At 30.8% G+C, this 23,882-nt stretch overlaps 2 protein-coding genes across 4 annotated transcripts in view; both read right to left on the bottom strand.

Annotated features, from left to right (window-relative positions):
* Positions 1-7,022: 7,022 nt before the first annotated feature.
* Hou (GID complex subunit 8 homolog protein Houki) lies at positions 7,023-14,687 on the bottom strand. Its single transcript, XM_075380073.1, has 4 exons — positions 14,468-14,687; positions 13,231-13,427; positions 10,618-10,815; positions 7,023-7,629 (listed from the first exon to the last, which is right to left on the bottom strand). Exons 1-4 carry the CDS (start codon positions 14,583-14,585, stop codon positions 7,453-7,455), a joined length of 690 nt encoding a protein of 229 aa, XP_075236188.1. The 5' UTR covers positions 14,586-14,687; the 3' UTR covers positions 7,023-7,452.
* Positions 14,688-22,482: 7,795 nt separating this feature from the next.
* LOC142333234 (adenosine deaminase-like) overlaps positions 22,483-23,882 on the bottom strand; it is a 49,200-nt gene continuing 47,800 nt past the window's right edge. For all 3 annotated transcript variants that reach the window (XM_075380217.1, XM_075380218.1, XM_075380219.1), the window contains one exon: positions 22,483-22,579. In XM_075380217.1, the coding sequence (XP_075236332.1) occupies positions 22,505-22,579 (75 nt within the window). In that variant the 3' untranslated portion in view covers positions 22,483-22,504. The remainder of the gene's footprint in view (positions 22,580-23,882) is intronic.

The following is a 23,882-nucleotide window of genomic DNA, read 5'->3' as shown; positions in this document are numbered from 1 at the left end:
TCATCTAAAAAAGTGATAGTAAGTGAAAATACCAACATTTACAACAAAAACAAGATGAAATAACATCAATTTTAGTAAAAAGTGTTACTGGTGTGGGATTAAAGAATAACTACTGCAGTCCCAGGAAGATCATTGTGTAAAATATGTTCTCATATCAGAATTTCCTAAAATAAACAGCTTTTAAGAGAAACCCAATAATTAGAATTATTGACTTACTTAAATGATGTAAACAAATATTTTTGAAAAGTGTTAATGCAATTTCAAACCTACATTTTATTTAACTTTTGTTAATCAAGATGGTTTTTATCTTCAAATAGACAATATTATAATTGTTTAAAACAATCCTATACTACAAAAAATACTATATTTTGAGACTTTAACTCTTTGCCTGGTTATTAATTTTCAGTCTGGTTCTTCCATACTGAAATATAGATGCACACACATTGTTTTTCCATTCAAATTGATAAAAAACAATTTAGTATATTAATTTATTTTTTAAAGATTATGAATGAATCTTCCCTCTATGAATCATGAGACCTTGCTGATGGTGAGGGGGCTTGAGTGCTCAGTGATACAGAGTAACTGGACCAAAGGTGCAACCATATCGGAGAGGTATCTGTTGAGAGCCAGACAAAGGAATGATTCCTGAAAGAGAGCAGCGGCTCTTTCAGTAGTTGTTAAGGGCGTAGATCAGGACTAATAGCCATATCAACATCACTTAATCTTCCGAGTACTGCACAGCTGAAAGCAATGGAAAACTACAGCTATTTTTTTCCAAGAAAATGTAGTTCTCTGCATTTTCATGTAACAAAGATGATCTCCATTTTTGTTACATGAAGGGTTATCAAGGAAGGTGCCTTGCCTTCCTTGGAAAAATACTCCGTAGGTAAATTAGTCCCCCATTCGGATCTCTGGGTAAGGACTACTAAGGAAGGGGTCACCAAAAAATTAAAAAATAACATTCTATGAGTTGAAGTGTGAAATTGTTAAGGAGGAAAATGGATAGATTAAATGTAGATGTAGTAGGAATTAGTGAGGTTCAGTTAGAAGAGTTACAACTACTTTTGGTCAGATGATTTTAGAATAATTAACACAGCTCTAAATAAAGGGCAGTCAGGAGTAGGTTTTGTAATGAACTAGAAGATACGGAAGAGAGTATATTTCAAAATACATAGTAATAGAATCATTATAATGATAAAATCAAAACCTAAGCCAACAATGATTGTTAACGTCTATATACCTACAAGTGCTCATGATGATGATGAAGTAGTGTGTATATGAAGAAACTGATGAAACAAATAAACAAATAAAAGGGGATGAAAATTTAATAATAGTTAGAAATTGAAATGCAAGCACTGGAAAAGGCAAGAAAGGAAAGATTGTGGATGAATACAGGCTGGGCAAAAGAGGAGATAGACTTATTGAGTTTTGCACAAAGTATAATTTAGTAATTGCCAACACCCAGTTTAAAAATCATAATAGGAGAATATACACATGGAAAAAGCTTAGGTTTGGCTAGCCAAATATAGCCTGCCTAAACCACACCTTGAGGCGTTACTAGGTTTATATTGCATCTACAGAAATAAAAAAAATCTCCCCATTATTTTATAAGCTTCATTTTTACTAATAAAATTTTTTTCAATAAATCGTAAGGTTTTCGAGTTATTTGTGAAAAATTGTTCAATGGTTGGATGTAAAATCAACATTTTAATCATGAATAACTTAAAAAGTATTGACTCTACAAAAAATTTTTATAGAGCATTTTTTGGTTAGAATTTATTCTTCCATCGATTTCTATAGTTATTTTGAATGCAATAATTTCCACCTTCGAGAAGAGGTGGCATCCACCCCAAGGTAAAAGCACACATCAGCACTATATAACTTTTGTTCCTTGAGCTATTCCCTAATTACTGTCCATATTTCATGTCAGTTGGTTTTGTCAGAAACAATTCTGAGCGAAAAACTATCAAACATTGGACTACGAGTTTTTGGAAAATGATAAGTTTTATGATGAGGCTATCATAACTGAAAGGTTCAGTTATGTCCTGTATAATTCCGTAACAGGACCCATCCCAGGTAATTGAATATTTTCAAAAGAAACATATATTTCAATATTTTAAAACACATTCCAAGTAGTGACATTCCAAGAGTGGAGATTAAGACCTAGTATCTTTTGTCAACGGTTTCTATTTTTAGTTTTGTGGTGGTTAGTGATATTCGTTAGTTTTAGGGCTTATATAAAATGTTATATTTTGTGTATGTATTTTATTGTTATATATACTAAACCAAATGCTAAGAACTGACGGCAGATATGTAGAAAAATAGTGTTAATACTTGTGTAATATTTCATATAAGTTCCATTAATAAATATGAATTTTTTGATCTTGTAAGATGTTTTTACCTCCGGGGCCGCAGTTAAGCATTACTGTACAGAGGATGAGAGATGAATGATTTGTAGCGTGTGTGAAAAATGCCATGCCTGACCGGGATTCGAACCCGGGACCTCCGGGTGAAAGGCCGAGACGCTACCACTCGCGCCACGGAGGTCGGCAAGATGTTTTTACCTAACCTAACCTAATCTTACTTTCTGAACATACCTCATATTAGACTACTCTGATTTAGTTGAATCCTATCTATACATATGTAGCGATGTGCTTACATGACCATCCAATGTTTTAATTTTATGTTTTTAATTAATATTTTTTCTAATTACTTAAAACAATTTTGTCTCAAAAACATTTTTTTTATATTATCAATATCTGGATGTTTAATTTTTGTTTAGCATTTAAATGACCAACAGAGGCATGTCATCTTATATAATTACATTTTAATTCTATCTCCTATATAAAGTTAAAGAATTCTACATAAAAGAAGCTTTCTGAAAAAGTTAAGTAACTTGACATCCTGTATAATTACTTATTCATTTTAATAACTATATAGTGACAATCATCTACAGCTATTCCCTCTCTCCATTTTCACCCCTTTTTTCTGAAATATTGTTAGTGTGTGAAAAATATGAAGTCTGACCAGACAACAGACCAATTTTTTGTTGGAATCAAGATATTATATTCCATACACAACATTATTATCTTAATTTAATACTGAGTATACCAGAAAACCCAGATTATTAAGAAATCTATAGAATTAACCTATTTGTAATGAATTCTAAAATAATCAGATTTAACTATGAAATAAAGCTGTAATCTAGTAAAGAAACCAGTTTTTCTGTAAAAGATAAATTTGTGAAAAATTTAAGTTTGATATGACTTCTATGAAAGATTGATTGCATTCAAAATTCATTGAATTTTGATGAACCTTTCATTGAGAAGGTTCCAGATGGAATATTTATAACTTTTGAAAAACAAAGTTACAAAATTTCAGAATCTACAATTATTTTATACTACAAGGATAGATCCAGAAATAAGGTTCCCATCAATTTTACAAATAGACTGTTGTCTATTGACTGTTGTCTATATAACAATGCTGTTGCATTGTTTATTCTCATAAAAATTTACACTGTTGGAAAGAAGAAACTTTGCTCTATTTTTGTACATAATTGTTGATTGTTGTCCCAGGTTCCATGAAATCGATCAGCAGTATCCCCTTACGATCCCAAAAAAACACTGGCCATGACCGCAACCTCACAGTAATTGCTTTTATTTTTGGAAAAAATCTACAGTTTTTGTACATTTTAGAAAAGAACTATTTAAAACTAAAGACGTGGAATATTGTGTAGCAGAACAGTATTTTAGCATTATAATGTTTAACTTCACATAGAATATAATTTATAGTTCAAGGTTGGAGGTGAATCTTGTAACTTTACTGGTGAATCAACTTCTTTACAACCCCAACTTTTCATTATGTTTACTTCTTTTTTTCATATTTAAAAATTATTAAAAAATTATATTAACGGAAGCTAAGAGGAAGATCTTTTTTAATAGTATTTGAAAAATCATTGATTTATCATTTATAAAACAAACTAAAATTAAAACAAACAAAGTCTTCAGTAGTTTACATGGATTATAACTTGATATGCTAAGGTTAAATGATTAACTGCAGAACAACTAAATGATCAAGTGAAAGTAAAACTGAAAATATATATTGGTTTAATTCTAAATAACAAAACTGCTAAGAGAAATCCTCAAAACTATAAAGAAAATGTGGATGTGTGTTATGATCAATAATCATCAGTAGATTCAGAAGAAAATATAAGTATGTAAATGAAAATTTAAAAAAAAACTTAAGATTTACAGCATACTTGCACAACTTGTAAAGACACAACTTTAAAGACTTGTATCTGTTTAAGTCCCTGTACCATTTAGTTATCTTGATAATGAATAATATGTCCTTTAACACCGATATAAAATTAATATTTCAAAGAAGCACAGTGTAGCTTAAAATATACCTTGACAATACAGATATGATCAATTATGCAATTGAAAATTTTATGTTTTCATCCCTTTATGTCTCTTGCATTTTTCTTTTGTTAAATATTAGTAATAATAGTTTATAATTTATCAACTAAATTCTTTTTGACAAGTTTTATATCTATTAAAAATTAAAAAACACAACTGCCATTGCACTGATGAAAAATTGCAGATCTCTTGCGTTTCACACTTGTAAGATGGGTGTCTGCACAGTGACAAGTCTGTTGTGAAACACATCAGCATTGACGCAATTCATCCAATACAAATCTTTTTGGGCCAAAAGATTTGAAATGATCATTATCCTTAAATATAGCGACTGAGTATTGGTTTTGACAGGTCACACAAACCTGCACTTACGGATCTAGAAGAAATGCTCAATTCTTAATTGCTAAAGTAGCCCTCTGGCATAAACTACACATATGGTTGAACTTTCATGTCAAATGCATGTTTATAATCTCACATGGGGCAACAATTTTTCAGTATTCAGGTTTTCTGGCCTATCTACAAAGTGCACCAAGCATTGCAAGAATTAACTGTCATCAACTTAGAAAACTCTGACCAATTCTGATCAAATGGACTTATCAGATTTGGGCATAGGATCAATGTTGAATATGCAATGGTGGTCACAGCATTTGCTATACACTAGTGACCATATGATTCTGCTCCAAATCGATTGCTACCTTGATTAAATGCCCATATACTATAAAACTTCCCTTTGCCTATATCTTTATATATATTTTATATACACTCCCAGTAACATAAGGATTCCAATGTAACAAACACACATACACCCTAATAAATTTCTTTACTCCTTTTTTGGCATTCATGTAAAAATATATGAGTCGCTACATAAAACAGCTGTGACTATTTTTAATTTTCATTAAACTAAAATAGATTTTAATTTTTGTTTGTGTACTAATTATTTAAACAAGAATGCTCACACATTTTATCTCTTCAGATGAGAGCTGGAGATTGTGTATACAATGCATAATTTCATACATTAAAAGAAATAATCGTTTCATTAACTTGCTGCATTATTCTCTCTCCAACCTTACTTGTACTATAAAGCATATTTGGAGTAAATTTATCCCTAATCAGAGTTGCTTTCACTGAAAGTAATAATTTAATACAGTTTATACCAGTAATAAATAAGAGTGAAGGACTCATTTGTAGACCAGTTTTATCATTTGCAATCTTAGCGATCTTGGCATGTTAATATGCAACTGATATACAGTTCAGCGATGACAACCGAAAACGAACTCATTTCTCATTCATTCAGTAAGAAATTCATGCATATTCTTGGAAATGATTAAGCCATATCTAAAATTAGTCCCAGAACAAGTTTGGAAGAGGCTTTACAACTGTTCAGGTTATGACAACTTGCCGATCTCTGTGGCACGAATAGTAGTGTCTCTGCGTTTCATCCAGAGGTCCCGGGTTCAAATTCCGGTCAGGCATAGCATTTTCACATGCCACAAATCATCCATCTCATCCTCTGAAGCAGTATCTAATGTGGTCCTGCAGGTTAAAAAAAAACTACCTTTGACTGAAACAAAAATATTATAAAAAAATAAAAATACATATAAGTTTCATAGTTTTTAAATTAAAATTTAAAAAATTTTTTGTATATTATTATTATTATTATTAAGTTACAAGTTAAATGTAATAGTTCATAAATTTAAAATGTTTAAGCACGATTGGGAGCTGCTGAAATAAAGATATTCTGCCCCCTTTGTGAAAATAAACTGTACTAAAATCCTTATGGTTTCAGATCTAAGTAATTGAATAAAATTGGTCCCAGACCTTTATCTCACTCAGGTTTTAAGAAAAACATGGTAAAACGAACCTTTTTTTTCAGATAATACTATTTTAAGAGTGGAATAAAATAAGTTTGTTAATTTTACCAATAAACAAACAGAAACTTCTAGTTAACTTTGTAGAGAATTTATCAGAAATTAAAATTAATTTTATCAGAAGTAATTTATCAAAAATTGAACTACCAAAAAAGTGATACAATTTTAAACAAAACAGTTTTCATCAATGACATTTATATGAAAGTTTTTCCTTATCTTTGGCTAAAGAATCATATTCCAAGAAATTGACATAAGTTTATAAATACATTTGATTTTTCTAAAATAATTTTCACTTTGTGTGAACCCATTCATAACTGTTAATTACTTGAAAGTGAAGATTTAACAATAAAACCAAAAAATAAAAACCATACTTACAAAATACTAAAAAAAATTCAGTTTTATAAAAATTAAATTCTATCAAAATGTATGGGACTATTTATTTTTTATTGTTAATATGTATTTATATTTTACACAAATTACTTTGTATCTATGTCAATGACAATTACTTAATCAGTCAATACACAAATCTAGTTTTAAATTTAAATTTTTTGTCTTTATGATCTTACCTTTAATAATAATTTTAGAGAGCTCATTCTTCAAACATAAATCATTCATCAGGTATAATATTGTTAAAATTCCCATTAAAATAAAAAATTGTTTAAATTAGCTATAGGCATTTTATCCTTATTATAAATAATTTTACGGGTATAAATAAATTCAGAAGAATAGAAGGATATTCAAGTAAGATTTTCAAAACTTTTTATTAATTTCACTGAATTTTACAAATCAATTTATTATTTTATTAATAAATTTTATCTTAAGTTAACGTTAAATCTTTTGAATTAATTAAACTTTTAACTTATTAGTCATAAAATATAAAACAAAGGCAACATCGAATCATTTGGTTATATACTCAAAAACACACGATTTTATACTCAGCACTTACTTCACTAGTAATTTTTTTTCTTAATACAAAAAAATATACATATATATAAAACAATAGTTTTACTGTATATATACATACATACATACAATATTCTACATAAGATACAAAAGTCACCAAAAAAAAAAAAAAATGTTTATAAATAAATAAATAAATGCAATTTTTATTCGCCTTGATAAAAGTCCTGTGTCTCCATTGGTTGTTCAATTGGAGGTGGAGACACTAAACGTCATTTTGGTGTTTCAATTGTAGCTGAACCAAGATCTGACATTTTTGGATATTTAACTTTCTTCCTATCTAATTCATCTTGTGACCACAATATTAATTTCATTAATGTATACAGACGTGGTGTAGTTGGTTCTTGATGTTCCACTTTTAATATAGCTGCATTTAATTCACTTGCTATCTGTGAAAAAACACATTTATAAGTAATATGCATATTTAAAAAGTTTACTATTATAATAAAAATATTGGCCGAATTATATACAATCAAAAATATGTTTCAAAAATCTGAAATAAAGGAAGAATGATGTTTGAAAAAAATTAATGAAGAAAAAACCCAAACATGTACACACAATATAAGCCTTTCTACAAAATTTTATAAACTATTTTTGTGCTTGAACAGAGTACCAAAATTTGACGATGTTGCTGAAGAGCTTGTTGAATACGTTGCCACTGGCCGCCAACTGCCACATGTACTCAGCCAGATACTAATCTAAATGGTGACAAGCTGTGGGTTTTTTGTTACAATCTATTAAGAAAAGTATTTTCTTCAACATATAGCAAACTAACCTCAACCTAACCTAACAGTTGCAGCACACTGTGTTATAAATATTTAAATTAACAGGGAAAGGGTCAAATTACATAATTTTTTTTTAATTAACTTAGGGGAGAAAAAAAGAACAGAAACATTCAATGAACTAACCAGGTTACATCAGCTTTTGTACAGTTATTTATATAAGGCACGATAACAGAAATAGTGATTTTTTTAATTCTGAGCAATACGTCTTTTCAACTGAGTTTATTTTTTTCCATGCACTGTCTATAATGTATTTAAAAATTACACATGTTTTTGGGAGCAAAATAATTAAGACATTTTATTATGAGTGGCAATTTATTTTAGATTTGCATTAAATTTGTATTTTAAAAATGGATTAAAGTACAATTAAGAAATCAAGAAGGCTTTTGGTGAGGATGATATGTCTACATTAAGAATGTACGAACAATATCAAGAAGGCCTTAAAACTGACAGAGAACCTAATCTCTTCCAATAGCCCAACAAGAAGAAAACTATATATAGTGAGATTCTCTTATGGGTCAAGGAATATCACCAAATAATGTGATCTGAAAACAATTGTTTAATTTATTCAATGATTGCCTAATTGTGTAACAGATTGCCCTACCCTGTTGAAACCACATGATTGATTTACATTTCTCTGCTATTTTAGAAGACAAACATTCTTCAATAACTTTGACAGGCACAGTAATAGCATTTCTTCCATCACTGTCCTCAAAGAAAGTATGGGCAGATTACACTAGACATATACTTCTTCAGTCTGCATCGGTTATTAGTCTTTAAAACTAAATAATACATATTTAAAGACCGGGTGTATTTAAAACTAACTAGTTCATTTTATCCTCCAAACAGAAATTTGTCAGATGATAAAAGAGAGTTTTGGGTTATACTGATGATTTTACATAACTACATAAAAATTTCATTGCAACTTATAAACCATTCGATAAAATTTTACTGGATGATATAATAAAAATCACATGCATATAACAAGCTGCCTTATTGAACAGATAAAATACTGTGATATGATGATGCAATTCATAGTACGTTACAAATATACGAGGTCTGTTCAAAAATAACTGAACATTTTTAAATTAAGCACCACAGAAATATTTGGTGACATGCAGTTGACAGCAATGTGTTCCGCACAACCTCCTCCACATGCTCTTGGATTGTTGATTTCTCGTTTAGTTTTCGTATTATTGTTATTTGAATAAAACATCTTAAGTGTTAGAAGTGATTTTTGTAATGTGCGATTTTCAGCAGCAAAAATACAATGTAAACTTTTGTATGAAACTTGGAAAACTTTCACAGAAACATTTTAACTTTTGAAACAAGCATATGAGATAATGCTTTGAGTTGTATGCAATATTACTAATGGTTTTCAAAATTTAAAAGTGGTCATCAGTCAATTGAAGATGACCCTTGATCAGGGAGCCTTTCAACTGATGATACCCACACTCAGAAAATCAACAATCTGGTGTGTGCAAATCACCAATTGACTGTCGGAAAACTTGCAGAAGAGGTAAGCATCTCAACTGGATCATGCCGTGAGATTTTGACTGAAAACCGGAACACGTATCAAGTTTCTTACAAAGTTTGTTCCTTGTTTGATGGGAGACAGCAGAAAGGACATCAAGTGGACGTTTGTAGGCAACTTCTTGAACAAATTTATGACAATGAAACATTCATGCAAAGGATCATAATGGGAGATGAATCTGGGTTTATGGTTACAACACTGAGACAAAAGTTCAATCATCAAAAAATCATACCTTACAAAAACTGCTGCTAACACAAACTCAAATAACAGTAACACGAAAACTTAACGAGATATTAACAATCCAAGAACATGTAGTTACAAAGGAGATTATACAAAAGACAATGTTGCCAATCATACGTCACTAAATATCTCTGTTAGTGCATAATTAAAAGTGTTCGGTTAAATTTTCTGAACAAACCTTTTATAAAGCACAGTGTCTCTGCTTTTATTCACTACTTTGTTATTTTTTTAACTTTTGCCTTCATTTAAATAGAATTTTTCAATTTTAAATTTATTTCCTAATTCTTGGGTTCTTATGTTAATGAAAGATGAAAAGCAAGCGAACACCCGTCACAGTTTAAAAACAATCACACTAAATTAAGGGGTTGTGAAACAAATTGTATATGACCAAAAAGAAAAAACAAAAATGAGAGCATTTGATTATTTTCGTTTTTGCATTATTAATTTTTTAATGACAAATTTAACTAAACTCGCTTTATAATAATATTACAATACTTTCTTTCGCTGTTATGGCAATTTTCTGTTTAATTCTAAAATCGATGCTTAACTGAAAGTTGACAGTAATTTGAAATGAAAGCATTATGAATGAAGCAAACTGTCATAGAAAAACACACCAAAAAGAGAAGTAACTATCAGTTAATATTGATAAGTTAGTTAATGGATTCAGATAAGTCCAGTGTAGCCAAGCCCAAATTATCATTCTTCTTATATAATATCCGGGAGAAACTTTTTGAAAGATATTTAAAAAAGTAAATTTTATAAAATCCTGTCAAAAATCTGCTGAGGAGGCATGTACTTTTTAAATCATAAATATACTCTACCTTTTGACGATGAGTCTGATGAAGAAGATCACTGAAAGGACTATTAAGGGGTTCTTCGAATGCTAACAATGCTAAAGTTCTCTCCAATTCATTAAGTACAGTAGGATCAGATTCACCAGCTTCACTTAACTGATCTTGAGCAAACTGTAGAGCCTCTTCCACTTTACCACAGCGTATCAATTCAATTAAATGTAGTTGCTATAAATTAAAAGAACAAAAGAATTAATATAAGTCAATCTCACATTCATAACACATATTTATGAATGAAAATTTCTTACTACTTTACATTTTAACTGTCATTCACTAGCTATCGTAATTTCTGCCTTTTTTAGGACAATATCACAGTGAGTATAAAAACAATACGAGGAAGTGGTGAAAACTTCCAGCCTCACACAGCGATGGTATTAGTATGCTTAATTTCTTAATGGCATCGCATGATTCTACTCCTCGTTGGTTTACTATAAGAGTTTCAAGTTGCTGCTCCACTTAGTATAGCATTTACAGTCTGTGAAATTGGAGAATTGGGACTTCATGGAAATTCATGCAGTGATTAAATATTGTTTTATGAAAGGCTTAAGTGCAAGAAAAAAGAGCTTGATACAACATTGGAAAGCTCTTCATCAAATGCAATGCTGGGTTACAGATTTTAAAATGGGTCAAACACGCACTAGTGATGAACCACACAGTGGACAGCCTTCTGAAGTGATTATGCCAGATAAAAATAAAATAAAGTACATAAAATCATTTTGGCAGATCAATCAGCAACAGTGAATGAGTTAGCAGTCTGTAGGAATGTCATCTATGTTGGTGCTGGATGGGTGCTGCGTTTGCCCGTGCCCGACCAAAAACATTAGTTAATATTGTCAGCACGCAATGTTTTATAGCCTAAGTTTTCAATCAAAATTTTATGAATCAAAGACATTGAAACATCAAAGACAATTATAATATGATGAAGTACCAGTCTTCTCAAATTTTTTCATCACCTTTTTCAATCAAATCAACTGTTATAACAGACGGCCAACCACTACATTTTTCATTATGAATATTTGTTCACCCTTACTTACATCACTTACAATATTTGGCCCATAAAAGTTAAATTTGCTCAAATTTTAGCTGCAGAATGGGTTTTGCCATTAAAAATCTGTTTAATTCTTGTACTTCAGATTTGGCAGGATCGCAAACTGCAGCAGTTATTATAAATAAGCCTTATACATGGGCTACTTTTAAGTAATTTGAACTATTTTTTCAATCTTTTTATGGCTGAGAAGTATCCTTTCCAAAAGTAATCTCTAGAATTAAAAAAACTGATTCAATTTTATTTAGTTTTAAAATTCAGCCACTGATGAAGTCTTATTTTCAACCTCTCTATTGTTATTGAAGAAATCATAATTTACAGATTGATTTTATTATTACAATAATTATTGCATATATAACATACACCCAAATTAGCATAAAATAAAATTTAATTTTCATTACAAATAATGTTTTTATAACAAAAAAAAAAAAAAAATATGGAATCCAATTGTAATATTTGATTTATCTATGTACATTGATTAATCTTGAATGGCTGGACAGATTTTAACATATCTGGTATTATCATCGAAAAGGGGAAGATACTAAGTATTATAAATACTACTATTTCTCTAGTATTGAAATCACTCAAAATTCAAGCTTGTAGATATAGGTAATTAATAAATATAATAATCAGTCAAGTTTTTTACAAATCAAGAAATTAATTATTTATTGAAACAAGTTAGGGTAATTTACGTATTAATGCCACAGCAGCTACGGCTTTATTTAAAAACAAAGTAGTCAATCGGATTTTTGTGGAAAATGGGCCAATTAACATAGATTCCAATGGAGTTTAACATAGATTCAAAACAGTCTCTTTATTAATTTTAATAAATGGTTATTTATATTTATTTATTTTATTTAACCAAACTTAACCTACTCTCGCTTCGCTCACTAATCTTGACTAATTAACACCGTATTTTTTTGAGTATTTATTTAATAAATTCAGTAATTATTGCAATTATTTATTATTTAAATAATCAAAACACTCCTGTTAATTAGTCAAGGTTAGCGAGCATAGGTTAAGTTTGGTTAAATTATATTTATAAAATAAATAAATATAAATAACCATTTATTAAAATTAATAAAGAGACTGTTCATTTTCCACCGAAATCCCACTGACTACTTTGTTTTTAAATAAAGCTGTAGCTGCGGTGGCATTAATATGTAAGTACCCAAGTTGGTTAAGAAAAAATCTCACAGTTGTCTCTGCATCTCTCTCAATGCTTTTTCAGCGTTTGGTATAACAAATAAAATATTTCATTCTAAATCACTTAATGCTAATATCATGTAACATTAATGGTTATAGTAATATTCTTCTTTCGACAACACTAAAGCCTTTTATAACTTGAAATGTTATATATATATACATACTGGTGACATTGAAACTGTAACAATGGATATATTCAAAATAACTTTTGGTAGCTTTTATCATCTACAGTTCTTAAAAAGTTTACAGAAGTAAAAAATTGTTTAAAATATTTATTATTTTGTATGTTTATACCTTTCAACAGTTAATATCGATCAGATTGAATTACCCACCTGAAGATGAAAATACAAGTATCTATCATTGTCTAATAATTCTGGATGTAACTGATTAACAAGCATGGTCGCTTCTTGAATTCTACCACTTTGTATAGCATCACGTATCCTAATTCTGTTGTCCATTGAATCCAAATCAATTGCAGGCGTAACACCTGATTCTTGCTGAAATTTTTCTGCTGCCTCCTTGAATCCTTCTAATACAAAAAATTATATTTTAGCTAAAAATTATTATCAAACAAAATTTTAGTAGTTATTTAATAGTTAATTCTAAATTAACTTCAAATGAACACAATCAATTTTTAATTTAAAGCATAGGAAACAGACAGAAATTAACTGTAATGAAACTAATTGTGTAATTCTGTAATTAACTAATGTTTTTTGTGTCTAAAACTAAACAAAACTAAATTTTTTGCAATAACACTGTATTGTTAAAAATATATAATAAAACATTTAAAAATATTACACCAGAATTGTACATTAAACAACTATTTAAATTAAAAGACAAAATTGACATAATTTAAGTCTGATTAAAAACTGAAATTAACATTGAAACTATAACATAAAAATTAAAAAATATACTAAATCACTTATTAAAATCTCTAGTGAGAATTAGTTGTAAATATATATAACATTGTAACTGTTCACTTATTAATAAATAACAAAAAAATACCTATTTGAAAATTAGTTTGATAATTACTGAATAAATCGAAACTTTCTAAATTTGCAGATAAGGTAGAATTTTTTTATTGAGGCCAAATTTCTAACCAGCAAAATTACACGCCAATATTTGATGTATACCAACATAATGATAATACAAACTACAATGAAAATAAGCAAAATAGAAAAATTATAAATATTTGCCACATTGTCAATTTTGTTATGGAATTGTTTTGTAATTAAATGGTGGACTCTCGTTTTTAAATTCACTGGAATATAATTTGTAAGTACAGAAAAAGAGTCCACCTTTTCACAATTAGAATAAAGCAGTAAGGGTGATATCTACATATTTTAAATTAAACATAACCTATAATAAAAGGTGGGGATATGTGATTCAATACAAAAAGATTCTAAAACATTTTGGACGAATTTTTAACCAAATATGTACGATGGTATTAAAAAAAACAATGTACACTGTAAACTGAGAACGTGAAAACTTCAAAAGCATTTAATGTACTGACAAGATATAACACCAAATTTTCTACATAATTTCTAAGTGATAAATGTTGGCAGCTACCTGTAACTAAGTAGTTCATGATTAATTTATTCATTTCTCCACGCTGTACGTGCATTCCTTCTAAACGTGAAAGCCATTCTTCTTTAGAAACTGCTTCGTGTTTATCAGAATAACTCATTTTATCTAAATAATATTTAAAACTGTAAATAACCAAATGTTCAAAAACCACAGCTGTTAGTAGAGCACCATAACCAATCTCGCTAAGAGAATTTTGCGACTAACAGCTGATTATGTTCCATATTCAAGGTTTTGATTTCAGAAACAGATTTTGCAAATCTTGTCTGAGTAGAAAAGGTTCAGAAAATTTTGTAGTTCTGTTATTACATTTTTAATTTGGCAAATATTTTTAAAAGAAATTAAACAAAAGATAATAAATACATTTTTTATTCAGATTAGTACACACTATATAACACGTCGTAGTAAGATAAATTACAAATATTAAAACATAAATTAAAAGATAAAAAATAGATATGATTAAAGTTGATATTAATTAATTAAATATAAAGATATCAAATATTAAGATAAATACATTAACCCGCAATTAGTCGGATTGTGAGACAAAATCTCACCGTTTTATTATTTTATACGCTGTTTCTGCTATACGGAGAAACAGACTAAACCGTCCTAGGAATTTCTCAAGAACGAAAATAGAAGCGCTGTAGTCCTGGCGGGAAGTTGAACGCCCCCACATTGACGAAAGGTAGGGGTTTATAAGTGTACCCACCGGGTTGGTCTAGTGGTTAATGCGTCTTCCCAAATCAGCTGATTTGGAAGTCGAGAGTTACAGCGTTCAAGTCCTAGTAAAGACAGTTATTTTTACACGAATTTGAATAACTAGATCGTGGATACCGGTGTTCTTTGGTGGTTGGATTTCAATTAACCACACATCTCAAAAATGGTCGACCTGAGACTGCACAAGACTACACTTCATTTACGTTCATACATTTCATCCTCGAAGTAATACCTCACGGTAGTTCCGGAGATTAAGAACAAAAAAAGAAAGAGTTTGGATGTTTCTGATCTTCCTAATGAGCACGTTGATGACCGGAATTCTGAAATGTACTGTTTGTACACCGAACGTTAAGATAAATTTAAAAAAATCATTAGAAGTAAGTCGAACAAATCAAACTTCACCTGGTATACAAAATCTAATACCATCAGTATTATAAAACCTGAGATGAATTTATATGTATATATCTGCAGGATTATTGAATAATGTATATTTATATAAATTAATTTCTAGTATATAATCGGGATAATAGGCTAGTTGACAGTTTTTGAGAAAACGGTTGGTATTATGCCTCACAGTCTATTTTATTAGAATATTAAAACCAACACAAACGATCATTTACACGATGTATTTTGCATTTTTATAAAAACTTTTTGCGCTAAAATGCTCCAAACTGTCATGGCCTTTCGTATGATATCACGCCTTACAAAACATCAGATGTTTGGTGGAGTGTTTCAGGTATTTCGAAAATTATTACGCTAAAATGAATTCCAAGTTTTACAAGTACTGTGTAGTGCCTCAGTGTGAAAGTACTACTATAAAAACTCCAAACAAGTTTATTTAACAAACTGTATACAATTTCGCACTACTGAAACGCTGTATTGAAATAAGAATAAATATAATTTAACCACTTAACCTACGCTCTTTAAGGCTAAGTTTGGTTAAATTATATTTTTAATTTTATTTCAATATAGCGTTTCAGTGACTGCATCTAGGAACTAACTACATGGTCGATGGGCTATTAATCATTGCGAGCATATAATCGATTTTGACCAACAATACTTATACGGCAAACCGTAATATGAGGTAATAATTAATATTACGAAAAACTAATATACAGCAATGTCTATAGTTGTGTACTTACATCATTGGTTTTGATATTTCGAATTCCGCAGAGGAGAAATCACTATTTGATGCGAAAAACTTTCCCGGTATAACCACATCAATTTTGGTAAAGTTACTGCTGTTGGCTTTTACGAACCTTGCTTCCATCGCAAAGACTTGTTATCGTCGTACTATTACAGAAAATCGTATAACACGCGAAAAAATTTGTTTTAGAGCACAAATCAACAAACCACATAGACCGCCGTAAACAACAATCTGACGTTTTGCAAGACATGACGTCATGCGCTCTGATTGGTGTTTTATGTCACGTGACAAAGGGATTTATTTTTATTTATTGAAAATAATTTAAAATAAATTAACAAATTAAGTTCATTTTCAACATTTTTTGATTATCAATTGTAGAAAACAAAATTTTATTAGGTTTTCCCGTACTGTCATCTAGCCTTTTGCGAAAGTTAACTCTTGGAAGTTTATTTAGCTGTGTTTGGTGTTTTTCTTTAATAAATCAAATAAGTGATGTAATTTATAATTACATAACAATTATAAATTACAATTTATAATTTATAAGTGAATTTATAATTCTTTAGGTAATACAGCTATTTAATAAAGTTATGACACAAAAATAATTAAATGTTTCAATAAAGATTCGAAGCTTTTTTATGTAAACTGAAACTTCAGTTTCTGGTTGACCACGAACAGCTATAAGTCTGGCGTCCAGTGCAGCAACATTTCACCTGATCATCACAAATATCAGTGAGCCAGGGAGAGCGCAAAAGTGGGGTGAGCCGATCAAGTGTAAAACGCATTCTGAAGAGTAGAATGAGGCGATGAATTCATCACGCAATGAATGAGGACGAACCAGATCGAAGGATGCAGTACTGTGAATGGTTTCAGCACATTGTTGGTGAGGGAGAGTAATTTTCAAGAAAGTTTGTGTGGACTGACGTGGCGCAATTCAAATTCAACTGTACTGTGAATCACCACAATCGTGTCTACTGGGTTCATGAAAAAGCTCACTTTCATGTATTAAGGGCAGTGAACCTACCGGGGGTTGCTGTGTGGTGTGGTCTATCAATACGGTGGTTTGATTGATGCCTTCTTCTTTGAGGGTACCACAACTGGTGAGGTGTATCCGGATATGCTTCAGACAATGATTTTTCTTGCCATCCACAAAACGTGTAAGGTGATGAACGTTTTTACCTTCAACAGGATGCAAACCCCCTCACTACCATTGAGATGTCAGGTTGTACCCCAATAAAACTATACACAGATGATGGGTGGGTCGAAGAGGTGCTGTTGAGTACCCTCCTCGGTCTCCTGATTTGACATCTCTTGACTTCTACCTCTGGGGGGACCATCAAGAATGACATGTATTGACAAAATCCAGCAACAATCGAAGAGCTACGTGAAAAAATCATAGTCATGTGCTGCCATTATATCAGATAATGGCCATAATAACTAACAGGAATAGTTTGGAGCCTTGGGCATTATATACAAGATGCTGATGGCCATTTCAAACACATACCATAACCCTCTCTCGGTGCCAAAAATTGTCACATCAAGTCAAATTTGTCACAAGATAGGAACTAGCAAACAGTGAGTATATATTTTTGCACCCTTCTTATATATATGAACCCCTTACATATACAATGGACCCCTCTTTTATATATATATATATATATATATATATATATATAAAACTGGATTAAGGCAAGGAGACGGCCTCTCACCACTCCTTTTTAACTGCATCCTCGAATTTGTCATGAGAAAATGGTATGAAATAAATCCCAAAAATATAAAAATGGGTACTAAGAAAAACTCCATCACACTAAATTGCCTGGGATTTGCAGATGACCTCGCTCTTTTAACAAATAATATTCAAGAAGTCAAAACACAAATCATGAGCCTTCAAAACCTAGCACAAAAGATAGGGCTTCATATCTCTTTCGAAAAAAACTGAACTGATCGCCATAGAGCATATTACGGTAAACAAACAGAAAATTAAAATAGTAAAACAATTTAAATATCTAGGGAAAATGATAACTTATAATTTAAATGAGAAAGTGACACGGCAAAACAGGAGAAATAAAATTATTAAATTCCAAAAATTAACTTTGGTCAACATATAACAAAAAATGCCTTTTGACTAAAACCAAAACTTAATCATTATTATAAAACCGTAGTTCAGCCAGAAGTCACCTACGGAAGCGAGACCCTTTTCAAAATCACTCAGAAAAACCGAATAGATAAAATTCTGAAAATAGAGAGGAGAATTGTCAGTACGTGTATTGATAAAAAACAGCAAAAAGAAGGCCGATGGTGGATTGTGCCAAATGAGGTGGTGTATCGTCAAATAGAACCTGTTACTGATACTATGCGGAAAAAAGAATCTCTTTCTTTGGTCATCTCATAAGGATGCCGGAAACATGACAGTCAAGAAATATCGTTGAAAAGCTCTGGTTCCAAAAACTAGAAGTAGGATGGATCAAAAAAATTAGAAAAGATAAGAAAGAATTGGGAATTTCTCTGACCGACCTACAGAATAAAACTGGAAAAATTACAAAGCTAAAAGATAAAAACATTAGATTTAAACAAAAGACAAAATACAATGAAGAGGGTGTTTACAGATGAAAAAAAGAAAGCAAGATCTGAACGGATGAAGAAATACTGGGCGGCTCGGAAGAGTAAAATAACATGCTTTTTTCAGAAAAGATCTAATTAAAATTCACTTAAGTGGTCCCATGTTGGCCGTAAAAGCATAATAATAATAATAATACCGAGTAATAGGATGTAGTAAAGAAAAACACCAAACCCAGTTACATAAACATTACCAAGACTTTCATGATTATCCATTGTCAGATGACCATCCACATTTTATTAAGATTAATTTTTAAGTATGGATAGGATTTTTTCGACTTATTTTTTCTTTTTTTTTTAATCAACTTTTGATACAAAACATAGTTCTTGAAAAAAGGAAAAAATTATATAACTTGAAATTTAAAAAGTATTATATTCCTGGAATAGTAGTTATTCTAAGAATTGTTTTTATGTTGTAGCCTTTGTTCTTTATGTAATTTTTATTCAGTCATAGACTCACTACAATAGAAGGAACATGTTACATAAATTTTTATTCATTTTATTTCGGGCATATATCCTTCATGTTATAATAAAATTTATGTATATATATATATATATTCAGTTATACACAAACACAATTATTATAAACATTTAATAAACTTACAAGAGTTAATTTTGGAGTGTATCTCGCATCGTCAATTGGCCACCACCATTTTTAGTTAAGGCAGCTGGGAAATACTACATTGTTGAATCTTGGAAATATGAGAATGTTATTTTAATATACTGACATGATTTACTTTGTAATCAGAGTTTTTTCTGAATTCTGCATTTTTTTTTAACAATTTACCATATTCCCTTCCATAATTTATATACATTTTTGAATTATTTTCTCAAACATGTTTTTACCCATATTTTAAAGCCAGTGATGAGATGAATGCAATGATCGATTAAAAAATAATTTGGATCCTTGCCAAAAAACTGAATCAGAGTTCAGTATTTTGTGGACATCATCAAAAATGTAATCCCCATAGTTTCTTGACAATTAAAACACAAAATGAATTTTTCAGAATTATGTACATGGAAAAATCTGTTTGGTAATGATAAAAAAAATTGGAGAAATTAGATCTGTAGCCAATTATGTTTAAGATAGGAAACAATGTACAGGGTTATCATAAAAGAATGGTGCGGTTTTGAACATGGTTTAAATTAAAACAGAATTACTTACAGTTTATGTTTTTTATTTTTCAAATTTGTCGTCAAACAGTTTTTTACATAATTAATAAATTTCAATATGTGCGCCCTTAGTCACTCGACAAATGTCCAAACGATACACGATACTCAACTTCTCTCCAAACATTAGTTAACATTTCTTCGTTAATGGTTGTCATTAATCCTGTTTTTTAAGCGGTTTAGGTCGCAAATTTTTTGTGTATAAACAACGCTTTTGATGTACCCCCACAAGAATGAGAATGCATCTGCTGTTTGGATTGTTCTTTTGTTTCTTCAGTTTCGAAATGTACCCATGTCTCGTCTCCTGTGACAATTTTATTCAAAAAATCTTCTCCTTCATTGTGGTAGCGCTGGAGAAACGTTAGGGAGGCGTCCATTCTTATTGTTTTGTGATGGTCGGACAGCATCTTGGGAACCCATCTCGCACACAGTTTGCGGTATTGAAGTCTCTCATTCACAACGGTGTAGAGAGCCGACCTTGAAATTTCAGGAACAAATCACTCTATACAGAAATTGTGAACCGACGATTTTTCCGAATCACCTCATCCACTCGCTCTACGAGATCATCGGTTGACACTCGCTTCCTTCCCTGACCGCCTGCATCATGAAGATCTGCACATCCTGCTTTAAAGTTCCTGCACCGCTGTCGCACTTTGCTGTCACTCATTGAAGTTTCACCTTACACATTACTTATTCGTCAATGAATATCGGCCGCATTACACCCCTCAGCCTGAAGAAATCGAATTACCGCACGCACTTCACACTGGTGGAAGATGCTATTGTTGTAGACATGTTTACGTGCTAGCTGCGTGTTCAGAACTAAACAAAGTGACGCAACATGATTGAAGGCCATACTAGAGACGCTAAGCAACACATATGTGCAACGGTTCATCAGATTTTTGCACGGGTTTTTTATTTCGCGAGCGATTGGACCTTGAAAAAATAAATTACCCTCGTATGTTGGATTTAGATCAGGTGATCTTGTTGGTCAAGCTATTCTGCACAACAAATTCACATTTCAGAAAAGTAATCATCCAAGTATTGGTGAAAATTGATACTGAAGAGTAATAGGGCACTACCAACATAACATGTGGTTCATGTGCATGAACCACATGTTATTCCTTGTTATCAGAGGATCTTCATTAAAATAACTTGGTAGGAAGTTTACTATGAAATAGTAATAGTTCTTGCTATATGTGTGCTGACAGGAAATATGAATCAATCAATGAACAGGAAATATCAATCAATCAATGAACTGTTTAATGTTTAGACTTTATCGTACAAGTCTAAACACTTATTGAAAGTTATTACTAAAATCTTGACTGCACAGTGGAATGAGGATTTTGTTTGCCCAGTGATAGGTTATTGTGAATTAGTGTTAAAATTATTTTGCAAATGGTCATTTTCATTAATCAGCTGCACTTACACTTGTAAATGATATTGATATAGATGTTGCTTTCATAGAATTCTCCAGCCATATGATTAACTTCTTGAACTGTCCTGAGGGTTTTTTTTAATATATTCCAATATCTGTTCTTTCAACTCTAGCATTCTTATACTTCATAATCTTGATCGTGTGCTCTAGCAGAAAAGTTTTTGGATTCTTTCATACAGAAATGTTTTCCTCGATAAAGTTTTGTTTTATTTGCTTTTTAATAAAATCACTTTTCTCAGAATTTAATTCTCTACAAATTTTGTTTTAAAGTTTTACTAGATCATTGTCAATTTAAAAGAATACATTTTTGTTGAAACTAAAAAAAAAATTTGCTCCTAAACTCCAATCTTTCACAAAACAGAATATAAAACCACTAATTTTCGTAAATAATTTTTGTCCATATAGCATATTTTTATGTTGTAATGGACAAAATATTTAGCTAACTGTAACTCAAAAACAAATCTGTGTTTTGTATGAATTTTTTTTTGTATCATTATTTTTACGAGAGAAATACATCTATAAAGTATGGAAGAAATTATATAATGGGCTACCATCCTCGATTAAAAAGTCAACCAATTCTTTATGCAACTGATACACCCTTAGCTAACGTAAATAGATGTTTTCATATATATATATATATTCATGACACTGGTACTTTGATAAAAAAGACAGTAGCAGTCTTTAATTGAAAAATGTTTTTATTTTGTTGAAGAATAAATGTCACTCAAATCATAAATAAGGTAGCTAGTGCTAAACTTTGGTAGGTATAAAAGACTGATAGAAAGTAAAGTTGACGTTGACAGAGAAACTTAACATACTTACCCGAAACTCAGGTTTTTAAGGTCTATATTACTGGTGTACTTTAATTATCATGGTTCAATAAATTGGACATCTCAGGAAATTAATAAAAAAACACAATCAATCGTTATAAAATTTATTATTACTTTTTAATTAATTTTATTAACTGTGCTTTTTCATGTTCTGGTAGAAAACAATTTTCTGCAGCATTATTATTCTGAAAAAAAAATAATTATACCTTCTGTAATGTAGTGTAATGAGCATTACTGAATTATTTAAATTTATTTATTTTTCTATAAGATAATATTGTTTAATCTCCATTAAATAATATTTCTTTTTTTTCCATTTGGCATCCGTTATCACCGTAAGATATTACTTCAGAGGATGATATATATGAATGTACGGGATATATCTCTAAAGGAAAAACCGCTGGGAAATTTCTCTGCTTAAGGTTGGCGAACCTGTGTCGTTCATGGCCACGCTAGTAATGTACATACTGCATTGTTGTCGCGTTGTAGTATCTTTGATTACGTGTGAGTTATTACGTTATAAAATGAATAGGAAAATCGATGTTGCCGCCGACTGTGAAATATGTGCAGTCTTACGTTTTTTAAACCATCAAAATGTTAAGCTGTTGAAATTCATAGGCACTTGGTTGCTGTGTACGGTGATAATGTAATAAATGAAAAAACGTCTAAAAATAATGTGAAAGATTTAGAAAACAGAATTAATGTACATGATGAAGAACATTCGGGGAGGCTCTCAGTAATCACCGAAGACTAGTTGAAACGCGTCGATGATGAAATCAGAAAAGATCGTTGCTCAACGATTGACCTGGCCCTTATTTTTCCCGATGTTTTAAGAGCTGTTGGTCGCATTGTTCATGACCATTTAGGTTTCAGAAAGGTTTGTACACATCAGATGCCGCACGTCTTAACAGAATGTCACAAAAAAATCCGAATGGGAATTGCTTTGGAATTTTTGATACGCTACACAGAAAAAGGTGATGAGTTCCTTAATTCGATTGGTACCGGCGATGAAACATGAGTCTCGAATTACACGCCAGAGAGAAAACGGCAGTCAAGTGAATGGAATCATCCTTAATCACTAACCAGACCGACAAAGGTCAAGCCGCAGCCATTTGGACGCAAACCGATGGTGACAGTCTTTTGGGATCGGTTTGGCATATTGCTGATCGATTTCGTGCCGTGTGGAACTATTAATGCAGAAGCCTACTGCGAAACTCTACGTAAGTTACGGCTAAATAGACTGGCGGCAGAAGAACACGACGAGGTTATATTGAAGCCTGATAAATGTGTTAATTCATGTGGCGATTATATAGAGAAATAGTATAAGGTATGTAGTTTAAGAGAAATAAAAGCTATTTATACAGTTTTCAGAATAAATTTTTTTACAATGAAACGGTCTTTACTTTAGAGATAACCTTTCGTAAATGAAATGTAGTCTTGTACAGTTTCAGGTCGACCAATCCCGAGATGTATGGTTAATTGAAACCCAAC

The sequence above is a fragment of the Lycorma delicatula genome, chromosome 12 (genome assembly GCF_047948215.1).
Source record: "Lycorma delicatula isolate Av1 chromosome 12, ASM4794821v1, whole genome shotgun sequence".
NCBI classification, from domain to species: domain Eukaryota; kingdom Metazoa; phylum Arthropoda; class Insecta; order Hemiptera; family Fulgoridae; genus Lycorma; species Lycorma delicatula.
Note: the sequence above shows the minus strand (reverse complement) of the source record. Positions and strands in the feature narration are given on the sequence as shown.

Bases quoted from the DNA above. Each gene is read 5' to 3' on its own strand.
- Hou (XM_075380073.1), bottom strand. From the start codon at position 14,585: ATGAGTTATTCTGATAAACACGAAGCAGTTTCTAAAGAAGAATGGCTT. The intron at 10,816-13,230 runs GTGGGTAATTCA...TTTAATTTATAG, and splicing joins ACTTGTATTTTCATCTTCAG to CAACTACATTTAATTGAATT. The intron at 7,630-10,617 runs GTAGAGTATATT...GTTTTTTCACAG, and splicing joins ATCAGACTCATCGTCAAAAG to ATAGCAAGTGAATTAAATGC.